The following is a 25,707-nucleotide window of genomic DNA, read 5'->3' as shown; positions in this document are numbered from 1 at the left end:
TATTTCATCAATAAATGTTTAAAAAGCTTTACGTAGATTATCAAATAATGATAATCTAAAATATCCTGTTTACACACGACCATTACATAATGGTTTACAATACAAATATGTTACAACGAAATAAGTTTCTTGAATGCAGTTTTTACACAATATCATACAAGCATGGACTCCAAATCTCGTCCATATTTAAGTATGCGACAGCGGAAGCTCTTAATAATCACCTGAGAATAAACATGCTTAAAACGTCAACAAAAATGTTGATGAGTTATAGGTTTAACCTATATATTATCAAATCATAATAATAGACCACAAGATTTCATATTTCAATACACATCCCATACATAGAGATAAAAATCATTCATATGGTGAACACCTGGTAACCGACATTAACAAGATGCATATTTAAGAATATCCCCATCATTCCGGGACACCCTTCGGATATGATATAAATTTCGAAGTACTAAAGCATCCGGTACTTTGGATGGGGTTTGTTAGGCCCAATAGATCTATCTTTAGGATTCGCGTCAATTAGGGTGTCTGTTCCCTAATTCTTAGATTACCAGACTTAATAAAAAAGGGCATATTCGATTTCGATAATTCAACCATAGAATGTAGTTTCACGTACTTGTGTCTATTTTATAAATCATTTATAAAACCTGCATGTATTCTCATCCCAAAAATATTAGATTTTAAAAGTGGGACTATAACTCACTTTCACAGATTTTTACTTCGTCGGGAAGTAAGACTTGGCCACTCGTTGATTCACGAACCTATAACAATATATACATATATATATCAAAGTATGTTCAAAATATATTTACAACACTTTTAATATATTTTGATGTTTTAAGTTTATTAAGTCAGCTGTCCTCGTTAGTAACCTACAACTAGTTATCCACAGTTAGATATACAGAAATAAATTGATAAATATTATCTTGAATCAATCCATGACCCAGTGTATACGTATCTCAGTATTGATCACAACTCAAACTATATATATTTTAGAATCAACCTCAACCCTATATAGCTAACTCCAACATTCACATATAGAGTGTCTATGGTTGTTCCGAAATATATATAGATGTGTCGACATGATAGGTCGAAACATTGTATACGTGTCTATGGTATCTCAAGATTACATAATATACAATATAAGTTGATTAATTTATGGTTGGAATAGATTTGTTACCAATTTTCACATAGCTAAAATGAGAAAAATTATCCAATCTTGTTTTACCCATAACTTCTTCATTTTAATTCCGTTTTGAGTGAATCAAATTGCTATGGTTTCATATTGAACTCCATTTTATGAATCTAAATAGAAAAAATATAGGTTTATAGTCGGAAAAATAAGTTACAAGTCATTTTTGTAAAGGTAGTCATTTCAGTCGAAAGAACGACGTCTAGATGACCATTTTATAAAACATACTTCCACTTTGAGTTTAACCATAATTTTTGGATATAGTTTCATGTTCATAATAAAAATCATTTTCCCAGAATAACAACTTTTAAATCAAAGTTTATCATAGTTTTAAATTAACTAACCCAAAACAGCCCGCGGTGTTACTACGACGGCGTAAATCCGATTTTACGGTATTTTTCGTGTTTCCATGTTTTAAATCATTAAGTTAGCATATCATATAGATATAGAACATGTGTTTAGTTGATTTTAAAAGTCAAGTTAGAAGGATTAACTTTTATTTGCGAACAAGTTTAGAATTAACTAAACTATGTTCTAGTGATTACAAGTTTAAACCTTCGAATAAGATAGCTTTATATGTATGAATTGAATGATGTTATGAATATCATTACTACCTCAAGTTCCTTGGATAAACCTACTGGAAATGAGAAAAATAGATCTAGCTTCAAAGGATCCTTGGATGGCTTGAAAGTTCTTGAAGCAGAATCATGACATGAAAACAATTTCAAGTAAGATTTCCACTCGAAATAAGATTGTTATAGTTATAGAAATTGAATTAAAGTTTGAATATGATTATTACCTTGTATTAGAAAGATAACCTACTGTAAGTAACAAAGGTTTCTTGATCTTGGATGATTACTTGGAATGGATTTAGAAAAATTGGAAGTAAACTTGCAATCTTGGAAGTATTCTTGATTTTAAGAAACTAGAACTTTTGGAATTTATGAAGAACACTTAGAACTTGAAGATAGAACTTGAGAGAGATCAATTAGATGAAGAAAATTGAAGAATGAAAGTGTTTGTAGGTGTTTTTAGTCGTTGGTGTATGGATTAGATATAAAGGATATGTAATTTTGTTTTCATGTAAATAAGTCATGAATGATTACTCATATTTTTGTAATTTTATGAGATATTTCATGCTAGTTGCCAAATGATGGTTCCCACATGTGTTAGGTGACTCACGTGGGCTGCTAAGAGCTGATTATTGGAGTTTATATACCAACATTACATACATCTAAAAGCTGTGTATTGTACGAGTACGAATACGGGTGCATACGAGTAGAATTGTTGATGAAACTGAACGAGGATGTAATTGTAAGCATTTTTGTTAAGTAGAAGTATTTTGATAAGTGTATTGAAGTCTTTCAAAAGTGTATGAATACATATTAAAACACTACATGTATATACATTTTAACTGAGTCGTTAAGTCATCGTTAGTCGTTACATGTAAATGTTGTTTTGAAACCTTTAGGTTAATGATCTTGTTGAATGTTGTTAACCCATTGTTTATTATAACAAATGAGATGTTAAATTGTTATATTATCATGATATTATGATATATAATATATCTTAATATGATATATATACAGTTAAATGTCGTTACAACGATAATCGTTACATATATGTCTCGTTTCGAAATCATTAAGTTAGTAGTCTTATTTTTACATATGTATTTCATTGTTAATACACTTAATAATATATTTACTTATCATTTAACATAATTAACCAAGTGTATCAATATCTTAATATGATTCACATGTACCTAGTAAGACGTTGTTATAACGATAATCGTTATATATATCGTTTTCGAGTTTCTTAAATTAATAGTCTCATTTTTATGTATATAACTCAATGTTAAAATACCTAATGAGATACATACTTATAATAAAATCATGTTAACTATATATATAACCATATATATGTCATCGTATAGTTTTTACATGTTTTAACGTTCGTGAATCACCGTCAACTTGGGTGGTCAATTGTCTATATGAAACCTATTTCAATTAATCAAGTCTTAACAAGTTTGATTGCTTAACATATTGGAAACACTTAATCATGTGAATAACAATTTCATTTAATATATATATAAACATGGAAAAGTTCGGGTCACTACAAGTGAGCCTAGTCCAACACATGTTATACCTACCTTGTAAACCACTTAGACTAGTGACAACGACACATCAACAACAGAGTCATCTCCTGAACCATCAAAGAATAAGATGTGATACAAACCTGATGAGATGATTCAAACTCTACTATCTCGACAAACTAGGTCTAGGACTTCGACTGCTATCATTCAAAACCTAGCCGAAACTATTACTGGTACGGATCAGGACTTATAGCCTTCTAGGACACCCTCACAATCTCTGTATCAGTTCCAATGATAATAGTAAGCCCTACACTATATGAGATGCAAGTCTCGGTAGGCAAGAGAGCTAAATGCAAGGTTGGTAAAAAGGCCAATAAGCCCATCCAATTTAAACATGATTTAAGAATAAATCCTACCAGGAATGATGTTTTTACATCATCGATGGAAGTAAAGTCTTCTAAAGAAGTAAAGTCTTCACTGACTCAATCGATTAAGGAAACTCAGTTATTGAAGTCCAGAACGACCGAAGGGGAGCCGAAAAACCTTGAAAAGGCACCCTGTGCATTGTATCGAAGTCCTCTTGATATACTTCGTCCAAGAAATGTTGTAGAGCCTTAACATCAAACAAGGCCTAGAGGTCCAACTTATCTCTATGAGGGAGATCTGCCGTGCTCTACGAAATGGAAATACGAGATTCCTACGGGAAATTTATCATACTTCAGGGAGACTAATCCTTTGGACCAAGCAATTGATCCATTGGACCAAACCACTTCTCATTTTGATCTTGAAACTCATGATCAAGGTGTTAAGTTTGTACCTGGAAGAGATGTATTACCTCATGATACATTAATGACTTCAGGAGTCGGTAATTTAAAAGCTTCCGTGAGAAATACAACGACAAGTAGTTCTTCTCTTTTTTCAGAGTCCCACGAGACATATATCATGGAGGTAAATGACCTGAAAAGGTCCTCACCGGCTACAACTATGGTTGTTAGTCAATCTCCATCAGAAGGGGTAAATCTGACTAGTAGTAAGTATTAAACTACATACGTACAAATTCCCACAAATCCCTCGCATGCCCTCAAGGTAAGGCAAACACTTTCACCGACATCACTGACAACATCAGCAGCAGTTCCACTATTAGCTATTCTTCTACCTTCACCTGGTTATACTATTGTTTCACCACTTCAGTCACCTTCTCGCACAATATGAACATATGGTTTTTAACTCTCTTTTGATGAGTTGGAGGCGTTATACCATGCTGAATTTAACAGACGTCCCGATCTTGATGAAATTCATGAGAGAATGCTACTTTATACTGAACGAGCAAGGGTAATTTTTCCAAATTCTCCATGCAAGTCACCTGGACCAATCCACATGCCAGACCATGATGATTTCGATCCCGACGATCTTCATGAGGGGGAGAACAAATATGGTTATGGGTCAGGTGCTTATTATACACGATCATCATATGAACATGGTTCAACAAGTCAACAAAGGAGAAATGATAATGTGGTTGATATCTCTCATAGTTCTGAAAGTGAAGAGATTGAGGATATCAAACATGATAATATTGATTGCTTTATAGATGAGGTGATTCCTAAGAAAGAAGGTGACTTAGAGATGTTAAGGATAATGGATGCAGATCATAAAGATGATTAAGATGAACATACATTATAAGATGATCAACACCAACAATAATAAGAGGATATATCGGTACCCTGGATAATTGAAAACTTTGAGGACATTGAAGAAATTCTAAAGGAAAAGAGTGTAGTAAATGAGTTTTCATAGCTTCAATTTATCAACATTCAGAATCCGACAGTAGAGTTCTGTCTTCAATTTGAAAAAGAAATTTTCTTAAATGGCAAAGAAGATTCTTCAACGCCTCTGAATCCCGATGTTTCATTCCAAACTTTGGAGGGTATACTTATCAGAGGGGCTGATTATCAAATTGAAAATGATGAAGAATAATTGATTCTACGATCACGATTTGTTGAAGAACAAGCTTACAAGATTTTTAGTGAAATTGATCTAATCTTGGCACCATCAATGTGTGTACTCGGTGCCTTTAAAGACCCGTCAAAGTACACTTGATGACCATCGTTATCTTGGTCCCACAGCTTGATCATAACTCTATATGAATTTGATAAATAACCTTACATTCTTTATTTAAAAATAATTTCCCATAAAGGAAACCTACCAAGATATGTAAGTTTAGAAAAACCATACATTATTACTTAACCCAAAAGTTGACCAAAACAAAGTCAACTACATCCACTATTAAATGTATCAAAACAGAATGCAAGTTAATGTTTAACAAAAGCTGCCATCATAAATATGCAGACTCTCTAAGCACAGCGGAAGCAATCAATCATGAACTTGAGAATAAAACATGCGATTAACTGTCAATAAAAATGTTGAGTGAATTATAGGTTTAATATTGCAAACAATATTTAATTTAAACCATAAAAATTTATGTTTTAAAACATAAAAACTCCTTTTTAGACCACAAAATTATATGCTAGAAAACATATAAAAACATTATTCCATTTTTCGTGAGCCACCTGGTAACCACTTAACCATTTATTTACCCTTGCCAAACACAATAAATAATATACACCGAACAAGTGTATCTTCAACTAAATACGAAGTACTAAACATTCCGATTATAAATTGCTAGCGCCACTAGCTCGAAATGGAGTTGTCAAACCCGATAGATATATCCGTAGGATTCGCGTTCACCAGTAGAAACCAGTGATTACAGTTACCAGACTAGAGAATATCTTTGTTCAACTCACAATGAATAATTTAAACCAACCTCCACTTGAGTCCACAATATAAAATAAAATGCATGTATTCGCATCCCAAAAGATTTAAATAGAAAAAGGGGACTATAACTCACCTTAATAGCAAACGAAGTAACTACACAAATAAGCGAACAGTAAATGAAGTAAAGTGATCAAGAATGATCACAACACCGCCCTATAAATAAAGCAGGTCAATATAAATAACTAACTTAGGTCAAGTCTTAGTATGATAGCTATTGTACATGTTGCAAGTAGACAAAGAACAATACTCAACATGCATCGGTTTGATCGGAACAGCGTACGGACACACACTTTCTATTTTTAGAAAGTTTCTATTTTAGGAAAGTTTCTATTTTAGGAAAGTTTCTATTTTAGGAAAGTTTCTATTTTTGGAAAGTTTCCAAATTTAGAAAGTTTCCATATTTAGAAAGTTTCTATTTTTAGAAATTTTTTAAGTTAGGAAAGTTTCCTTAATTAGAAAGTCAACAAAAGTCAACTAAAAGTCAAAGTCAATAGAAAGTCAACTCAAAAGTCAACCTTGGTCAAACATAGTCAACATTAATTTTAAAAGTGTAAGTTGTAATAATAATATAAGTTATAATGTTAGTTAAAGTTAAATATGTATAATTATGTCATAACATAAGTTTAATTAAATTAAAATGAATTATTAAAGTTAAAATAAGTTTAAATGATATAATTAATATAACATAAGTATTTAATTAATTAATTAATTAAATATTAGTCATAATATAAGTATCATTAATTAATAATAAATTTTAAATCATATCATAAGTATTATTAATTAATAATGAATTATTAATCATATCATAAGTTTCTAATTATAATTATTAAATCATAAGTATTTAATAATTAAATTATAATTAAATAATAACTAAGTATTATAATAATTAAATAATTAATTAATCCTTATTATAAGTCTTTTAATAATAATCTCATAATATAAGTTTAATACTTATCATAAGTATTTTTCATTAATAATAAAGGTATTATTAATCATAAGTTTAATTAAAATGTTAATTAAATCATAAGTAATAATTAAATGATATAATAAATATATATCATAAGTCTTAAATTATAATAATTACTTTTTATATCATAAGTAATTTAATAATAATGAAAATCATAATTTATTTCTTAAGTTTTAATAATTAACCATAAGTTTTAATTAAAAGTTCATCGGGTCATAATTTGAGCCCCGGGTGTCGGTTTTCGGCGAGCCTTATATATATCTCTGCCTAATCAAACCACCTGAAACATTGGTGCACTCAAGAACACTCCAAGAACAGTAACCAAGTCGTGATGATCAGCCATTAAATAACTTGGAGCTTTAATCCGATCCAAAGCACGTTTTAGTCATAACTGGTGATCCGTGGCTCGGATTTAGATGACCCGAACATGAAAGTTCATCCCATCATCAATCCTAACACACTAGTACACCATAAAGACTCCACAAGTAGTGACAAAATCGGACCAAACCTGGTACAATTCGTTTTCACATTTTAATTCCAACAAAACACCATTTTAATCATAACTTTTGATCCGGAATTCGAAAAGAGGTGAGTCAAAAGCCTAAAATTATGTACTAAATGAGTAGAACTCATCTATATACTTTATTTCATCAAAAATCACAGTTAAGTTCACTGATTTTAACCAACAAGCTGCTGTCCCAATTTAATTAAACCGAAAACATGAATTAACGAGCATTTCTACGCATACTATCACAATACAATAGCATACAATCATCATACTATCAATATAACATCAAAATACAGTAAAATATATGAGAAATCAAAGAGCTAGGGTTAGCGTTTATATCCTAATCGAGAAGTGAAAGGTATAGACGCGTAGAGAACGATGCGTTGAATCCGGAAATGATGAAAGCCCTTTGATTTGCTTGCTTGATTGTTAAAGATGATGATGAATGTGGTGGTGGTAGGCGACGACTCAAAAGGGAGGAGAGGGAGGAGGAAAAACTTGAGATAAAATATTAGGTTTGGTGGAAAATGCTAATGAGAGTGTAATTACAAAAATGAGGAAAAAATGATGCTATACACCCCTCCTTTGGTGTATTTCGGCCAAAAACTGAATGGGGTGGGCCCCACATGGCCCACAATGATAAATGTGTAATTTCTTTTAGCCCAAACGCCCGATCGAAGCTCGAAATGCGAAAACGCTACTACGCGATTGATTTTTCGGAGAGATAACAAATACGCGACGAATAAAATATATAAACACTATATATAATCATATGACATTAAAATATCATATTTAAAATAATTAGGACTTAAAAATCCCAAAAGCTTGACCGTTGGTTTGAAAACCAAAAAGATTCACCGAATAGAAATCTGCGACACGTTGAAACGTATAACTTAAATTATGAATATAAATATTCACATAGCACATAATAATTAATATATTATTACAAAAATAATAATATAGGTCATAGAAATGACGTGGCATGAATAACAGTTAACGGTAGTTAAATAATTAACAGTAAAAGATAACTGAAAAAGTAGGGTCGTTACAGTGCCTGGAAATTCCATAAGAAGCCTGAATATCTAAGATCTTATCTAGCCAATCGAAAGTCCAACAAGATAAAGAACGAAGAAAATCTTCAAGATCAAAGGAGCTATGAAATTAAAAGCATCAACAAAATTTTGATGATTAATCAAAGGGAGTTCATATGCCTATATTCTTAGTGACCAGAATGGATGAAGAGGATTATCAATTTTCAGAGGCAGATTTTGACAAGTTATAGATGAACGACATCATCTTCATCTACAACTACTTAAATGACTTGGATGATGCAACAACTTTTCATTCAATTGAATTGAAAGCATTTTACAGGTTTATCCTTGATTCAGTGAGATGGATGTCAGTTCATTACTTTAAGATGGGGTTCAAATATGGACATACAAAAATTGGGATTAGACCCCCAAATCAACTGGTTGAAGGATTGCGATATATGTCCTTACTTCAAGTTAGTGACAATCCATATGGATTTGTCTTCGTCAATTCAAACTACACAAAGATATTCATAAGAGATTCTGAATTCAAGAGATATTTCGACAGAACATTGGGATATTCTCTCAAATATTTGAAAATGAGTTTGGAGAATGGGTGCTACTCTTCAGAAGATGTTGAAATTGTCCAATTACTCATCAAGAGACTTCGAAGCCGAATCAACACAAGAAGAAATGTGAGAAGGTATGAGAAGCTCAAATGATTCAAGTTAAGAATTCATTTCAGAGGAACAAAGTTCCCGTATATGTTTGTTTAGAATTACATTGCAAAATTCATGTTTAACTCTAAGGGGGAGATTGTTAGGACCCCAAAGTTGTATAGTGTTAAAGTGAATAATGCTTTAATAGAAGGTTCAATAGAGGAGGGCTATATATAGAACCTAAGTAGTCTTAAATAGATAGCCATTGTATTGTAGTGAGTTTAAGAAGCTGTGTAATACATTTTCGTCAGAATTACTCTTTGTCTGAATTTGTTGCTTTCTGTCTGAATCTCATTCTTACTCTTGCTTCTTCATTATTTAATCATGATCCGACCTATCAGAAGCAATACTAGTGTTTTTGGATGTTCGAAGTCTAATTTTGTGTTATTTAAAAAGTATCAAAATGGGTTGGTTTGAATTTATGTCAGCATCAGTTTCGATATTGCGAAATTATTCTTGCAATTGCGAGGTCAAGTTAGGTTTGAAACTAATTGATGCACAAAAATCTTGCGATTGCGAAAATATTCTCGCGATCGCGAGGTTTTTTAAAAAAGAGCTTGGAATTTTCAACCAATAATGTAGATATGGATTTATTTCATACTAGACTCGGTCATACTCTTTTGACTAAAATGCAACATATTTCTGCTAGTAATCATGATTCTAATTTACGGTTTTTCTGTGAAACATGTGTGTTGGCTAAACATCACAGCTTACAATTTACCATAAGTATAATTATCTCTCTTAAACCTTTTGGATTAATACTTGTTGATCGTTGGGGTCTTTACAAGACACCTACTTTGAAATAGTGCAAACTAGATTTTGATCATTGTGGATAATCACACAAGATCAACATGGAAATATCTGGTACATAATAAATCTCAATTTTCTAATACCTTACACTTCTTTGCTTCATACCTGCTTAACCATTTCTAGTCTAAACCCAAATTCATCGGAATTGACAATGGTATCAAAATTGTTAACAAAGACTATAATGCTTCTATAAAAACTCAAGGTATACTTAATCAAAAATCTACATTTTAGTAACCTCAACAAAACGGGGTTGTTGAAAGAAAATACAAGCATCTGTTTAACAGTAACATTAAAACTTCATGCCAATCTTATTGATGCTTAGCTGCTACCTAACTGATCAACAAAATGCCTATGCCTAACTTGTCTTGGAAATTGAATTTTGAAGTTCTATATGAAAACCTCCTAACTATGATCATTTAATAACAATTGGTTACTTATGTTACGATGTAATAACTAAACCTCAGTTTGGAAAATTTGCACATAAACCAACTAAATGTGTTTCAATGGGTATACATTCAATAAAAAAAAAAACGTAAACTCTACAATTTAGATACCAAAAAGGTGTTTCGCAGTAAGGATGTCATATTTTTAAATAAGGAGTAATATTTTTCCTTTTAAAAAGTCATCTTTTTCTACTGTATCATCTACTCAATTTCCTTCTCATTGTTCTTATTATTCCGATGTTGATGCGCAACCCATTCAACAAAACCTTTAACCTATGGTTATTTCTCTTACAATTTTCGACCTTCTTTTCACCAAAATACTGAAGACTCATATTTTAATCATCCTTAAATTCGAACTAGATATTACATACTCCTACTTGGTTTAAATAATTTGTTATATATAAAGCAAGTGTTTCTAATGTTCAAATTAATGTGTCATCCCCTATGAGTCCATAATTTAATGAGCATGATTTTCCATATATGTCAAAGGATTATGTCTACTTTTTAGCAAATGGTTTTGCACGCTATTGTTAACCCTACTATATAAGCACAAGCCAGTAAAGATGTTAATTGGGATGTAACCATGAATAAGGAAATAGAAGATTTGGAAAAGAATAAAACTTTGGAACTTGTTACCATACTACCTGGTTTTAAATCTATTTTATCCAAATAGATTCACAAAGCTAAGCATACAGCAGATGTAAAAGTTGAAAGATTAAAGGCAAGGTTAGGAATAAGAGGTTTTAATTAAAAGGAATGTGAAGCTTATAAACATACATTTACTCCAGTTGCAAAATTAGCAACAGTTCTTGTTGGCTTTACAACAGTTAAAGGTTGGTCGTTATATTAGTTAGGCATTAATAATGTCTTCTTGCATGGTTACATTGAAGAAGACCTTTTTGGCTATATAGATTAACGTAAGCATCTAGGCAATGGAATGTATAACTTACAGATTTTTTGCTCTCTTTGGTTTATATTCAATCTATACATGACTATTCTTTGAATGTCAAGGATACTAGAACACTATTACTGCTACATTAGTGTATGTTAATGATTTATTGTTAACAAGAAATTGTGGTGAGCAAATAAAAGCCACAATGTCTGTTCATGATCATATATTTACTATCGAGGATCTTGGTTCGGCTAAATACTTTTTGGAAGTTGAGTTATGCACCACTTCCACTGGCACTAATCTAAATCCAAAAAGCATATTCTTGAATTGCTAAAGGATGCAGTACTTACTATAGCTAAGCTATTTAAATTCCCATTATCACAACATTGAAGGTTAGCCCTTAACACATGTGTAGCATTTTCAAATCCAGAGTCATGCAAAAGATAAATTGGTGGATCGTTATAACTTATCATGACTCGTCCAGATATTTCTTATGCAGTACAACACCTGAGTCAATTTGTATCCAACCAAAAAGAACCACATTTACAAGCAGCAATACACTTATTAAAATATCTCAAAGGTACTGCATTCATAGGTCTATTTTGTTCAGTCAAAATCTACAAGTTAATGGATTTCGTGATGAAGATTGGGCTTCTTGTGTTATGACTTGAAGATCATTGATTGGATATTGCATATTGCTTTTTCATTTTTTTGTTTCATGAAAAACTAAAAAATAACATGCAGTTTCAATATCATAACAACAACAGAATATCATAGCATGGCTGCTCTACTTGTGAAGTTATATGACCTACATATCTTTTTTGAGATATAATAATCTTGTTAAACATCTATTGACATTATTCTGTGATAACAAGGCCGCTCACTAGGTTGCTGCAAATCTTTGTTATCATGATCGTACCAAACATCTGGATATTAATTGTCATTTTACACGAGATAAAGTTCAAGATGATTTCTTTCAAACATCATTTATCCCTTCTATTTACATCTTGCAGACTTAATGACTAAGGCATTGGGTCATCTTCAACACCCAGTTCCGAGTTTCAAGTTGGGTTTGTCAACTTGAGGGGGAAATGGAATATAATGTTGATTAGGACATTAATGGTAGTTAGCACATAGTTAGTAGTTAGTGGTTCATACAAATTAAACTATAGCTTCTTACAACTGTATGCATTTCTCATTCTGATTAAATGCATACATATCATAATGTTTATAAATACACTTATAAAACTAATGACTTGAATGTTAAGAAGCCACGACACTCTTTTGTCTCGTAAAGTACTTATTAGCCGATATTATCATATGTTCAATTATAGTAAAGATATTATCATTATTGAGTTGTATTATGTATAGGAAAGATACCAAGTCAATTATAGAAAAGATATGATGTCCAGAATTGTAGGAAGTTAGTTGTAATACTCGTGTATACATATACAGCTGTAAACATTGTGCAAATCATCAATGAAATTATTTCCTACTATCATGGTATCAGGACTCTCAACTCTTCCTCTCTAATTCATCCTAGCAGCCGTATTCTTCTTTTCATAATCTTCTTCTTTCTTCAACCACCAATCCAAATCAAATGGCTGACAAATTTCATCCTGCACTCTCTGTCACAAACATCAAAAACATGATACCAATCACCCTTAATATCGATAACGCACAGTACAGTTCATGGGCTCAACTATTCAAAACTCATTACAATGTTCTTGATCAAATCATACCTACTGCTGATGAAGCTTTCTCATCCGACACCACCGTTAACACTGATCCTACCAAAGCTGCTCTCTAGTCTCGTTTAGATGCTATAGTCCTTCAATGGATCTATGGTACTATCTCTATTGCTCCACTCGAAAATATACTAGAGGACGAATCCACTGCCGCCAATGTGTGGATTCAATTGGAAAACATATTTCAAGACAATAAAAATATACGTGCACTTTACCTCCAACGCCAATTTTCAAAAATTCGCCTTGATGACTTTTCCAATTGTGCAGCCTATTGTCAACAAATCAAAGTTCTTGTCGATCAGCTTCGCAACGTTGGTGTTAAAGTCACCGACGACCGTATGGTGTTACAATTGGTTGTCGGACTCAACGATAACTTTGACACTGTTGGTACTTATATCACTCAAAAGAGCAAATTACCTTCATTCTATGAAGCAAGGTCCAAATTGATTCTAGAAGAGACTCGTAAACAGAAGCAAGTTTCTCATATCTCTTCCACCACTGATTCGGCACTCATCGCCACAACCGCCAAATTACCCGATTCCACCATGACCGATTCTTCTCAGACATCTGATACTAATCGGACCAATCATCCTCAATTTCGATACAACTCTAATCGTGGCAGAGGAATGGGATCGAACAACTATAGAGGTCAGAGCAATCGTGGAAGGGGAATGAATTTTTCCCCAAATGTGTACGCCAACCAGTGGAATAACCCCCCAAATTGGGCTTATTCCCCACCTAATTGGGCCGTTGCTGCTGCATCTCCTTGGGCCACTCCACCTTGCCCATATCCCTCTTCTAATTGGGTCAGGCCCAACTCGCTGCTATACCACCTGTCTCCACCATCTACATTTACTGCTTTATCTTCCAACATATGGCATCACCTCCTTGGTCATCCAGGCAATGAAGTCTTACGTTCTCTTAGTAACAAACAATTTATTTCTTGTAATAAACAATTGTTACATTCTGTTTTTCAGTCTTACGTCTTTGGAAAATAAATAAAGTTACCTTTTGTTTCATCTAATTCTACATCTTTATTACCTTTTGATATTATACATTGTGATTTATGGACATCTCCGGTCCCTAGCACAAACGGCCATTATTATTATATACTTTTCTTAGGTAATCACACCATTTTTTTGTGGACATATCCTCTAATTAACAAGTCTGATGTCTATCCCACCTTTCTAAAATTTAACAACTACATTCAAACTCAATTTGAAAAACCTATAAAATCATTTCAATGTGATTACGGGACTGAATACAACAACAAAAACTTTCACCAATTTTGCGAACAACATGGCATGCAATTTCGCTTCTCTTGTCCCTACTCCTCACCTCAAAACGGAAAATCCGAAAGGAAAATACATGCCATCAACAATATAATGCAAACTATTCTTTCTTATGCATTCATTCCTCTATCATTTTGGCCTCATGCTCTACAAATGGCCACTTACTTACTTAATATATTACCTACCAAAACGTTAAACTTCAACTCTCCCACTCAAAGTCTATACCATCGTATACCCTTCTACTCTCATTTACGAACATTTGGTCACCTTTGTTATCCGTTACTTCCGTCTTACACCATCAATAAACTTCAAGCCCACTCCATTCAATGTGTTTTCCTAGGATACCCACCCAACCATCGCGGTTATAAATGCTATGATCTATCCTCTAAAAAATTCATCATCTCTCTCAATGTTATTTTTGATGAGATGCAATTTCCATTCGCAAAACATACGCATTCATCATCTTCTAATTACCACCTACTTACTGATTCTATCCACCCATACTTCACAAATCCATCACTAATGTCCAATAGTCACAAATCAACTCCGTACACTCCTACATCCGCAAGCCTAATTACGCAATCCCCATCATAACCCACTAATTCTACTCCAAGCCCTAACATTGATCCACCAACACCTTGCACAACCACTAGCCCAACATCTAGTTCCTCATCACCTACTGACTTCTCCACTTCCAGTCCACTACATACAGTAGCCGATACTTCTCCAAATAATTCTTCTTCATCACCTTCTGTCTTACACAATATCTCTCCCACGCCTCCTTCTTCGCCACCTTCGGTCCAACCTACTACCGTAAACCTGCCACCACCTCCTCGCACCATTATTACTCGTAGCGTGACGTGAAATGTCCCGTTCATATTGATTATAAACATTCCATATTAATTGATTTCGTCGCGAGGTTTTGACCTCTATATGACACGTTTTTCAAAGACTGCATTCATTTTTAAAACAACCATAACCTTTATTTTATCGATAAAGGTTTAAAAGAATTACGTAGATTATCAAATAATGATAATCTAAAATATACCGTTACACACGACCATTACATAATGGTTTAGAATAAGAATATATTACATCAAAAATAAGTTTCTTGAATGCAGTTTTTACATAATATCATACAAGCATGGACTCCAAATCTTGTCCTTATTTTAGTATGCAACAGTGAAAGCTCTTAATAATCACCTGAGAATAAACATGCTTAAAATGTCAACAAAAATGTTGGTGAGTTATAGGTTTAACCTATATATTATCAAATCATAATAATAGATCACAAGATTTCATATTTCAATATACATCCCATACATAGAGATAAAAATCATTCATATGGTGAACACCTGGTAACCGACATTAACAAGATGCATAAATAAGAATATCCCCATCATTCCTGGACACCCTTCAGATATGATATAAATTTCGGAATACTAAAGCATCCGGTACTTTGGATGGGGTTTGTTAGGCCCATTAGATCTATCTTTAGGATTCGCGTCAATTAGGGTGTCTGTTCCCTAATTCTTAGATTGCCAGACTTAATAAAAAGGGGCATATTCGATTTCGATAATTCAACCATAGAATGTAGTTTCACGTACTTGTGTCTATTTTGTAAATCATTTATAAAACCTGCATGTATTCTCATCCCAAAAATATTAGATTTTAAAAGTGGGACTATAACTCACTTTCACAGATTTTTACTTCGTCGAAAAGTAAGACTTGGCCACTGGTCGATTCACGAACCTATAATAAATATGTACATATATATCAAAGTATGTTCAAAATATATTTACAACATTTTTAATATGTTTTACTGTTTTAAGTTTATTAAGTCAGCTGTCCTTGTTAGTAACCTACAACTAGTTGTCCATAATTAGATGTACAAAAATAAATCGATATATATTATCTTGAATCAATCCACGACCCAGTGTATAAAAGTCTCAGGCTAGATCACAACTCAAACTATATATATTTTTGGAATCAACCTCAACCCTGTATAGCTAACTCCAACATTACTGCATATATAGAGTGTCTATGGTTGTTCCAAATAATATATATATGGGTCGATATGATATGTCAACACATTTGCATACGTGTCTATGGTATCCCAAGATTACATAATATATTAGAATACATGTATAATACAATATAAGTTAGCTAGGATATGATTAATATAGATTTGTTACCAATTTTCACGTAGCTACAACAAGCAAAAATAACCAATCTTGTTTTACCCATAACTTCTTCATTTTAAATTCGTTTTGAGTGAATCAAATTGCTATGGTTTCATATTGAATTTAACTTTATGAATCTATACAGAAAAAGTATAAGTTTATAGACGGAATTATAGGTTACAAGTCATTTTTGTAAAGGTAGTCATTTCAGTCGAAAGAACGACGTCTAGATGACCATTTTGGAAAACATACTTTCACTTTGAGTTTAACCATGATTTTTGGATATAGTTTCATGTTCATAAGAAAAATCATTTTCCCAGAAGAACAACTTTTAAATCAAAGTTTATCATAGTTTTTAATTATCCAAACCAAAACAGCCCCCGGTTTCACTACGACGGCGTATATCCGATTTTATGGTGTTCATCGTGTTTCCGGGTTTTAAATCATTAAGTTAGCATATCATAAAGATATAGAACATGTGTTTAGTTGATTTTAAAAGTCAAGTTAGAAGGATTAACTTTTGTTTGCGAACAAGTTTAGAATTAACTAAACTATGTTCTAGTGATTACAAGTTTAAACCTTCGAATAAGATAGCTTTATATGTATGAATCGAATGATGTTATGAACATCATTACTACCTCAAGTTTTCTGGATAAAACCACTGAAAATGAGAAAAATGGATCTAGCTTCAAAGGATCCTTGGATGGCTTAAAAGTTCTTGAAACAGAATCATGACACGAAAACAGTTCAAGTAAGATTTTCACTCGAAATAAGATTGTTATAGTTGTAGAAATTGAATCAAAGTTTGAATATGAATATTACCTTGAATTAGAAAGATAACCTACTATAAATAACAAAGGTTCCTTGATCTTAGATGATTACTTGGAATGGATTTGAAAGCTTGGAAGTAGACTTGAAAACTTGGAAGTATTCTTGATTTTTATGAAACTATACTTATGGAATTTATAAAGAACACTTAGAACTTGAAGATAGAACTTGAGAGAGATCACTTAGATGAAGAAAATTGAAGAATGAAAGTGTTTGTAGGTGTTTTTGGTCGTTGGTATATGGATTAGATATAAAGGATGTGTAATTTTGTTTTCATGTAAAGAAGTCATGAATGATTACTCATATTTTTGTAATTTTATGAGATATTTCATGCTAGTTGCCAAATGATGGTTCCCACATGTGTTAGGTGACTCACATGGGCTACTAAGAGCTGATCATTGGAGTATATATACCAATAGTACATAAATCTAAAAGCTGTGTATTGTACGAGTACGAATACGGGTGCATACGAGTAGAATTGTTGATGAAACTAAACGAGGATGTAATTGTAAGCATTTTTGTTAAGTATAAGTATTTTGATATGTGTATTGAAGTATTTAAAAAGTGTAAGAATAAATATCAAAACACAACATGTATATACATTCTAATGGAGTTGTTAAGTCTTCGTTAGTCGTTACATGTAAGTGTTGTTTTGAAACCTTTAAGTTAACGATCTTAATTAATGTTGTTAACCCAATGTTTATTATATAAAATGAGATGTTAAATTATTATATTATCATGATATTATGATGTATGAATATCTATTAATATGATATAAACATTAAAATATCGTTACAACGATAATCGTTACATATAAGTCTCGTTTCGTAATTCTTGGGTTAGTAGTCTTGTTTTTACATATGTAGTTCATTGTTAACACACTTAATGATATATTTAAATATCATTTTATCATGTTAAATATAGTGTATCAATATCTTAATATGATACATATGTATTTAGTAGACGTTATCATAACGATAATCGTTATATATATCATTTCGAGTTTCTTAACTTAGTAATCTCATTTCTTATGTATATCACACATTGTTAATATACTTAGTGCAATACTTACTCATCATAATCTTATGACAACCATATATATATGTCTATATATATACCACAACATGTAGTTTTTACAATTTTGTAACGTTCGTGAATCGCCGGTCAACATGGGTGATCAATTGTCTATATGAAACTTATTTCATTTAATCAAGTCTTAACAAGTTTGATTGCTTAACATGTTGGAAACATTTAGTCATGTAAATATCAATCTCAATTAATATATATAAATATGGAAAAGTTCGGGTCACTACAGTACCTACCCGTTAAATAAATTTCATCCCGAAATTTTAAGCTGTTGAAGGTATTGACGAATCATCTGGAAATAGATGCGGGTATTTTTTCTTCATCTGATCTTCATGCTCCCAGGTGAACTCGAGTCCTCTACGAGCATTCCATCGAACCTTAACAATCGGTATCTTATTTTTCTTAAGTCTCTTAACCTCACGATCCATTATTTCGATGGGTTCTTCAATGAATTGAAGTTTTTCATTGATTTGGATTTTGTCCAACGGAATAGTGAAATCTTCTTTAGCAAAACATTTCTTCAAATTCGAGATGTGGAAAGTGTTATGTGCAGCCGCGAGTTGTTGAGGTAGCTCCAGTTGGTAAGCTGCTGGTCCGACACGATCTATAATCTTGAATGGTCCAATGTACCTTGGATTTAGTTTCCCCCGTTTACCAAATCGAACAACGCCTTTCCAAGGTGATACCTTAAGCATGACCATTTCTCCAATTTCAAACTCTATATCTTTTCTTTTACTGTCCGCGTAGCTCTTTTGTCGACTCTGGGAGGTTTTCAATCATTGTTGAATTTGGATGATTTTCTCGGTAGTTTCTTGTATTATCTCCGGACCCGTAATCTGTCTATCCCCCCATTTCATTCCAACAAATCGGAGACCTGCACTTTCTACCATAAAGTGCCTCAAACGGTGCCATCTCAATACTAGAATGATAACTGTTGTTGTAGGAAAATTCTGATAACGGTAGGTGTCGATCCCAACTGTTTCCGAAATCAATAACACATGCTCGTAGCATGTCTTCAAGCATTTGTATCGTCCTTTCGCTCTGCCCATCAGTTTGTAGATGATAGGCAGTACTCATGTCTAGACGAGTTCCTAATGCTTGCTGTAATGTCTGCCAGAATCTTGAAATAAATCTGCCATCCCTATCAGAGATAATAGATATTGGTATTCCATGTCTGGAGACGACTTCCTTCAAATACAGTCGTGCTAACTTCTCCATCTTGTCATCTTCTCTTATTGGTAGGAAGTGTGCTGATTTGGTGAGACGATCAACTATTACCCAAATAGTATCAAAACCACTTGCAGTCCTTGGCAATTTAGTGATGAAATCCATGGTAATGTTTTCCCATTTCCATTCCGGGATTTCGGGTTGTTGAAGTAGACCTGATGGTTTTTGATGCTCCGCTTTGACCTTAGAACACGTCAAACATTCCCCTACGTATTTAGCAACATCAGCTTTCATACCTGGCCACCAAAAATGTTTCTTGAGATCCTTGTACATCTTCCCCGTTCCAGGATGTATTGAGTATCTGGTTTTATGAGCTTCTCTAAGTACCATTTCTCTCATATCTCCAAATTTTGGTACCCAAATTCTTTCAGCCCTATACCGGGTTCCATCTTCCCGAATATTAAGATGCTTCTCTGATCCTTTGGGTATTTCATCCTTTAAATTTCCCCCTTTTAAAAGTCCTTGTTGCGCCTCCTTTATTTGAGTAGTAAGGTTAGTGTGAATCATTATATTCGTAGCTTTTACTTGAATGGGTTCTCTGTTCTTTCTGCTCAAGGCGTCGGCTACCACATTTGCCTTTTCCGGGTGGTAACGAATCTCAAAGTCATAATCATTCAACAATTCAATCCACCTACGCTGCCTCATATTCAGTTGTTTCTGATTAAATATGTATTGAAGACTTTTGTGGTCGGTATATATAATACTTTTGACCCCATATAAGTAGTGCCTCCAAGTCTTTAATACAAAAACAACCGCGCCTAATTCCAAATCATGTGTCGTATAATTCTGTTCATGAATCTTCAATTGTCTAGACACATAAGCAATTACTTTCGTTCGTTGCATTAATACACAACCGAGACCTTGCTTTGAGGCGTCACAATATATCACAAAATCATCATTCCCTTCAGGTAATGACAATATAGGTGCCGTAGTTAATTTTTTCTTTAACAATTGAAACGCTTTCTCTTGCTCATCTTTCCATTCAAATTTCTTCCCTTTATGCGTTAATGCAGTTAAGGGTTTTGCTATTCTGGAAAAGTCTTGGATGAACCTTCTGTAGTAACCAGCTAGTCCTAAAAACTGGCGTATATGCTTCGGAGTTTTTGGGGTTTCCCAATTTTCAACGGTTTCGATCTTTGCCGGGTCCACCTGGATACCTTCTTTGTTCACTATGTTACCGAGGAATTGAACTTCTTTCGACCAAAATGCACACTTTGAAAACTTAGCGTACAGTTTTTCTTTCCTCAATACTTCTAGCACTTTTCTCAAATGTTCTTCGTGCTCTTGATCATTCTTTGAGTAAATAAATATGTCATCGGTGAAAACAATGACAAACTTGTCAAGATATGGCCCACACACTCTGTTCATAAGGTCCATGAACACAGCTGGCGCGTTAGTCAATCCAAATGGCATAACCATAAACTCGTAATGACCATAACGCGTCCTAAAAGCAGTTTTTGGAATATCATCCTCCTTTACTCGCATTTGATGATATCTAGAACGTAAATCGATCTTCGAATAAACAGACGAGCCTTGTAGTTGATCAAATAAGTCATCGATTCTCGGTAATGGATAACGGTTTTTGATGGTAAGTTTATTCAACTCTCTGTAGTCAATACACAATCTAAATGTACCATCCTTCTTCTTGATAAACAAAACAGGAGCTCCCCATGGTGATGTGCTTGGTCGAATGAAACCACGTTCTAATAGTTCTTGCAGTTGGCTTTACAATTCTTTCATCTCGCTGGGTGCGAGTCTGTAAGGAGCACGAGCTATTGGTGCAGCTCCTGGTACAAGATCTATTTGAAATTCAACAGATCGATGTGGAGGTAGTCCCGGTAATTCTTTCAGAAATACATTGGGAAATTCTTTTGCGACGGGAACATCATTGATGTTCTTTTCTTCAGTTTGTACTTTCTTGACCTATGCTAGAATAGCATAGCAACCTTTTCTTATTAGTTTTTGTGCCTTCAAATTACTAATAAGATGTAGCTTCGTGTTGCCCTTTTCTACGTAAACCATTAAGGGTTCTACTTCTTCTCGTACAATGCAAATTGCATTTTTGTAACATACGATCTCTGCTTTCATCTCCTTCAGCCAGTCCATGCCAACTATTATATCATAACTCCCTAACTCTACTGGTATCAAATCAATCTTAAATACTTCGCTACCCAGTTTAATTTCTAGATTTCGGCATATATAATCTGCTGAAATTAATTTACCGTTTGCTAATTCGAGTAAAAATTTACTATCCAACGGTGTCAATGGACAACTTAATTTAGCACAAAAATCTCTACTCATATAGCTTCTATCCACACCCGAATCAAATAAAACGTAAGAAGATTTATTGTCAATAAGAAATGTACCCGTAACAAGCTCCGGGTCTTCCTGTGCCTCTGCCGCATTAATATTGAAAACTCTTCTGCGGCCTTGTCCATTCGTGTTCTCCTGGTTTGGGCAACGGTTTTCCACATTTATAACAAACTACATTGGCATAACTTGCTCCGACACTACTTGCTCCGCCATTACTCGTTCCGACACCATTTGTTCCTGTCGTTCTGTTAACCCCTGGTCCGTAGACTTCACACTTCGCCGCGCTATGACCATTTCTTTTACACTTGTTGCAAAATTTGGTGCAAAACCCCGAGTGATACTTTTCACACCTTTGGCATAGCTGCTTCTGATTGTTGTTGTTGTTACGGTTGTTATTGTTGTTGGGATGATTGTTGTAGTTGTTGTTGTTGTTGTTGTGCCATTTGTTGTAGTTGCGATTGATGTTGCGATTGTTGGGATAGTTGTTGTTGTTTTGGTGACTCTTATCACCGTTTTCCTCCCACTTTCTTTTGACTAACTTCACGTTGGCCTCTTCGGCCGCCTGTTCTTTAATTCTTCCCTCAATCTGGTTCACTAGTTTGTGAGCCATTCTACATGCCTTTTGTATGGAGGCAGGCTCGTGTGAACTTATATCTTCTTGGATTCTCTCCGGTATCCCTTTCACAAATGCGTCGATCTTCTCTTCCTCATCTTCGAATGCTCTAGGACACAATAGGCACAATTTTGTGAATCGTCATTCATACGAAGTAATATCGAATCCCTGTGTTCGTAACCCTCTAAGTTCTGACTTCAGCTTATTGATCTCAGTTCTGGGACGGTACTTCTCGTTCATCAAGTGCTTGAATGCTGACCACGATAGCGCGTAAGCAGCATCTTGTCCCACTTGCTCTAGATAGGTATTCCACCATGTTAACGCAATACCTGTGAAGGTATGCATAGCGTACTTCACTTTGTCTCCTTCAGCACACTTACTTATGGCAAACACCGATTCAAATTTCTCGGTCTACCGTTTCAATCCGATTCGTCCTTCGGTCCCATCAAATTCTGAAGGTTTGCAGGCAGTGAATTCCTTGTAGGAGCATCCTACACGATTTCTTGCGCCGTTAGCTGTATTGCTAGATTCAGAGTTATTGTTGGTATGTAGCGCGGCCTGTACTGCGGCTATGTTTGAAGCAAGAAAGGCAAGAAATTCCTCTTCGCTCATATTCAAGGTGTGTCGAGTAGTCGGTGCCATTTCCTTCAAAATAGTCAAATGAAACAAGTTAATCATACAGAATATTAAGAGTAGTCAATAGTATCTCGTAGCATAATATGAACTCATTTATAAAAGCTTTTTCTTCATATTAGCGTTTTATAAGTTTAAATTCGGGTACTACCTACCCGTTAAGTTCATACTTAGTAGCTAATATACAATTCAACTACTACAATTCCATATGAAAAACTGATTATAATAATATATCACATACAAATATTCTTCAAAGTTACAACTTCGCTATATTACATATAACATGAAATATAGTACACTATGATACAGGACAGTTTTGAAGATAAATCTAGTTAATACGCAAGTTGTTCAGCAAAGGAAATAAAGACACGTAATTCATAAGTCCAGAACAAGTCATGCATTCTGGTTTTACTAAGACGACCTCCCATCCTTGGTCTTGTGGAAAATAACCGTTATGACCATTATCTAGGCAGTATGTTGTAATGTCGTCAAAAGGACGAGGGTTTTGTAATGTCCAACAGCCCCGTAATAATCTAAAAACCTTGTTTCTCACCCCAACTACTGAATCCGTCACTTGTGAGAAAGTATTATTTAAAAGCTGCAATCCGATGTTCTTTTTCTCACTTTGGTAAGAAGCGAACATCACTAACCCGTAAGCATAATATGCTTTGTTATGTTGCATGTTAGAAGCTCTTTCTAATTAACGAAATCCTATGTTGGGATATGTTGAGTCAAAATAGGTTCTTAACCCGTAGCGTAAAATTGCATTTGGGTTCCCCGCATTTAACGCTTTAAAGAAAACACGGCGTAACTTACGGTCTCCCCAATGTCATATACCCCACCTATCAAAGGAAAGCCTTTTATAAACTAAGGCATTTCTGGAAAGTCTTTCAAATGTTTGACAAGTTAATTTCACCATAACTAAATGTGCTGATGAATTCTGACCGACTCTAGACAAGATTTCCTCAATCATATCCTCTGGTAGGTCTTCTAAAATATTCGATTGTCTACCCTTAACGTCCATTTTGTTTTTATACTGTAAAATAGACAAGGATTAGATTCGTAAAAGATAATTAACAAACAATACAAGCAATTTTTACATAGAACATAAAAGTACAAGCACACTACAATACATATAATACACAACATGATTACAACCTTCTAATCTGAATCACTGGTTTCTTCTTCTTCGGACTTGGTTCGTTTTCCTAATTTTCTAGGAATATATGGTGTTCCTCTAATACGAGCCGTCGTTTTCCATAATGGTTTAGAAAAATCTGGTGGTTTAGAGGTTCCCGGGTCATTGTTACATTTTAGGAAATACGGATGTTGTCGATACATATAAAGTTCATCGGGGTTGGAATCGGGTTTCTATATTTTTATACCTTTTCCCTTTTTATTTTCTTTCGCTTTATTAAATTGGGTCGAGCTAATTTCTATAACATCATCGGAATCCTCATCGGGATCCGATTCATCGGAAAATTGGTAATCTTCCCAATATTTTGCTTCCTCGGCGGAAACACCATTGACCATTATTAACTTTGGTTCGTTGGTTGAGGATTTTCTTTTATTTAATCGATTTACTATGAGTATCAATACTTCTTCCTCCGGAACCTCTTCTTCTTCTTGTTCCTCTTCTTCCGATTCATCATCTTCTGGTTCCTCTTCTTCCGGTTCCTCCTCTTCCGGTTCCTCTTCGGGAATTTGTGAATCTTCCCAAAATATATTCGACTCTTCATTATTATTAGGTGAATCAATGGGATTTGTACTAGAAGTAGACATGAATCACACAATATCAAACACGTTAAGAGATTAATATATCACATAATATTTACATGTTAATAATATATAGTTTCCAACAAAAATGTTAAGCAATCATTTTAAAGAAAACACGGTCGAAGTCTAGACTCACTAATGCATCCTAACAAACTCGATAAGACACACTAATGCAAATTTTCTGGTTCTCTAAGACCAACGCTCGGATACCAACTGAAATGTCCCGTACATATTGTAGTGACCCGAACTTTTCCATGTTTATATATATTAATTGAGATTGATATTTACATGATTAAATGTTTCCAACATGTTAAGCAATCAAACTTGTTAAGACTTAATTAATTGAAATATGTTTCATATAGACAATTGACCACCCAAGTTGACCGGCGATTCACGAACGTTAAAACTTGTAAAAACGACATGATGATATATATATGGATATACATATGGTTAACATGAGATTATGATAAGTAAGTATCTCCATAAGTATATTAACAATGAGTTATATACATATAA

The 25,707-nt window shown here is 33.7% G+C and overlaps 1 protein-coding gene across 1 annotated transcript; it reads left to right on the top strand.

Annotated features, from left to right (window-relative positions):
* Positions 1-13,092: 13,092 nt before the first annotated feature.
* LOC139889137 (uncharacterized) lies at positions 13,093-14,238 on the top strand. The gene is made up of 2 exons (XM_071872103.1): positions 13,093-13,215; positions 13,303-14,238. Exons 1-2 carry the CDS (start codon positions 13,093-13,095, stop codon positions 14,236-14,238), a joined length of 1,059 nt encoding a protein of 352 aa, XP_071728204.1.
* Positions 14,239-25,707: the final 11,469 nt, after the last annotated feature.

Source organism: Rutidosis leptorrhynchoides, chromosome 2 (genome assembly GCF_046630445.1).
Source record: "Rutidosis leptorrhynchoides isolate AG116_Rl617_1_P2 chromosome 2, CSIRO_AGI_Rlap_v1, whole genome shotgun sequence".
Taxonomy (NCBI): Eukaryota; Viridiplantae; Streptophyta; class Magnoliopsida; order Asterales; family Asteraceae; genus Rutidosis; species Rutidosis leptorrhynchoides.
Note: the sequence above shows the minus strand (reverse complement) of the source record. Positions and strands in the feature narration are given on the sequence as shown.

Excerpts from the sequence above, each read along its gene's own strand:
- LOC139889137 (XM_071872103.1), top strand. The coding sequence starts at position 13,093 with ATGGCTGACAAATTTCATCCTGCACTCTCTGTCACAAACATCAAAAAC. Across the intron at positions 13,216-13,302 it reads TATTCAAAACTCATTACAAT|TCTCGTTTAGATGCTATAGT; the intron begins GTTCTTGATCAA and ends GCTGCTCTCTAG.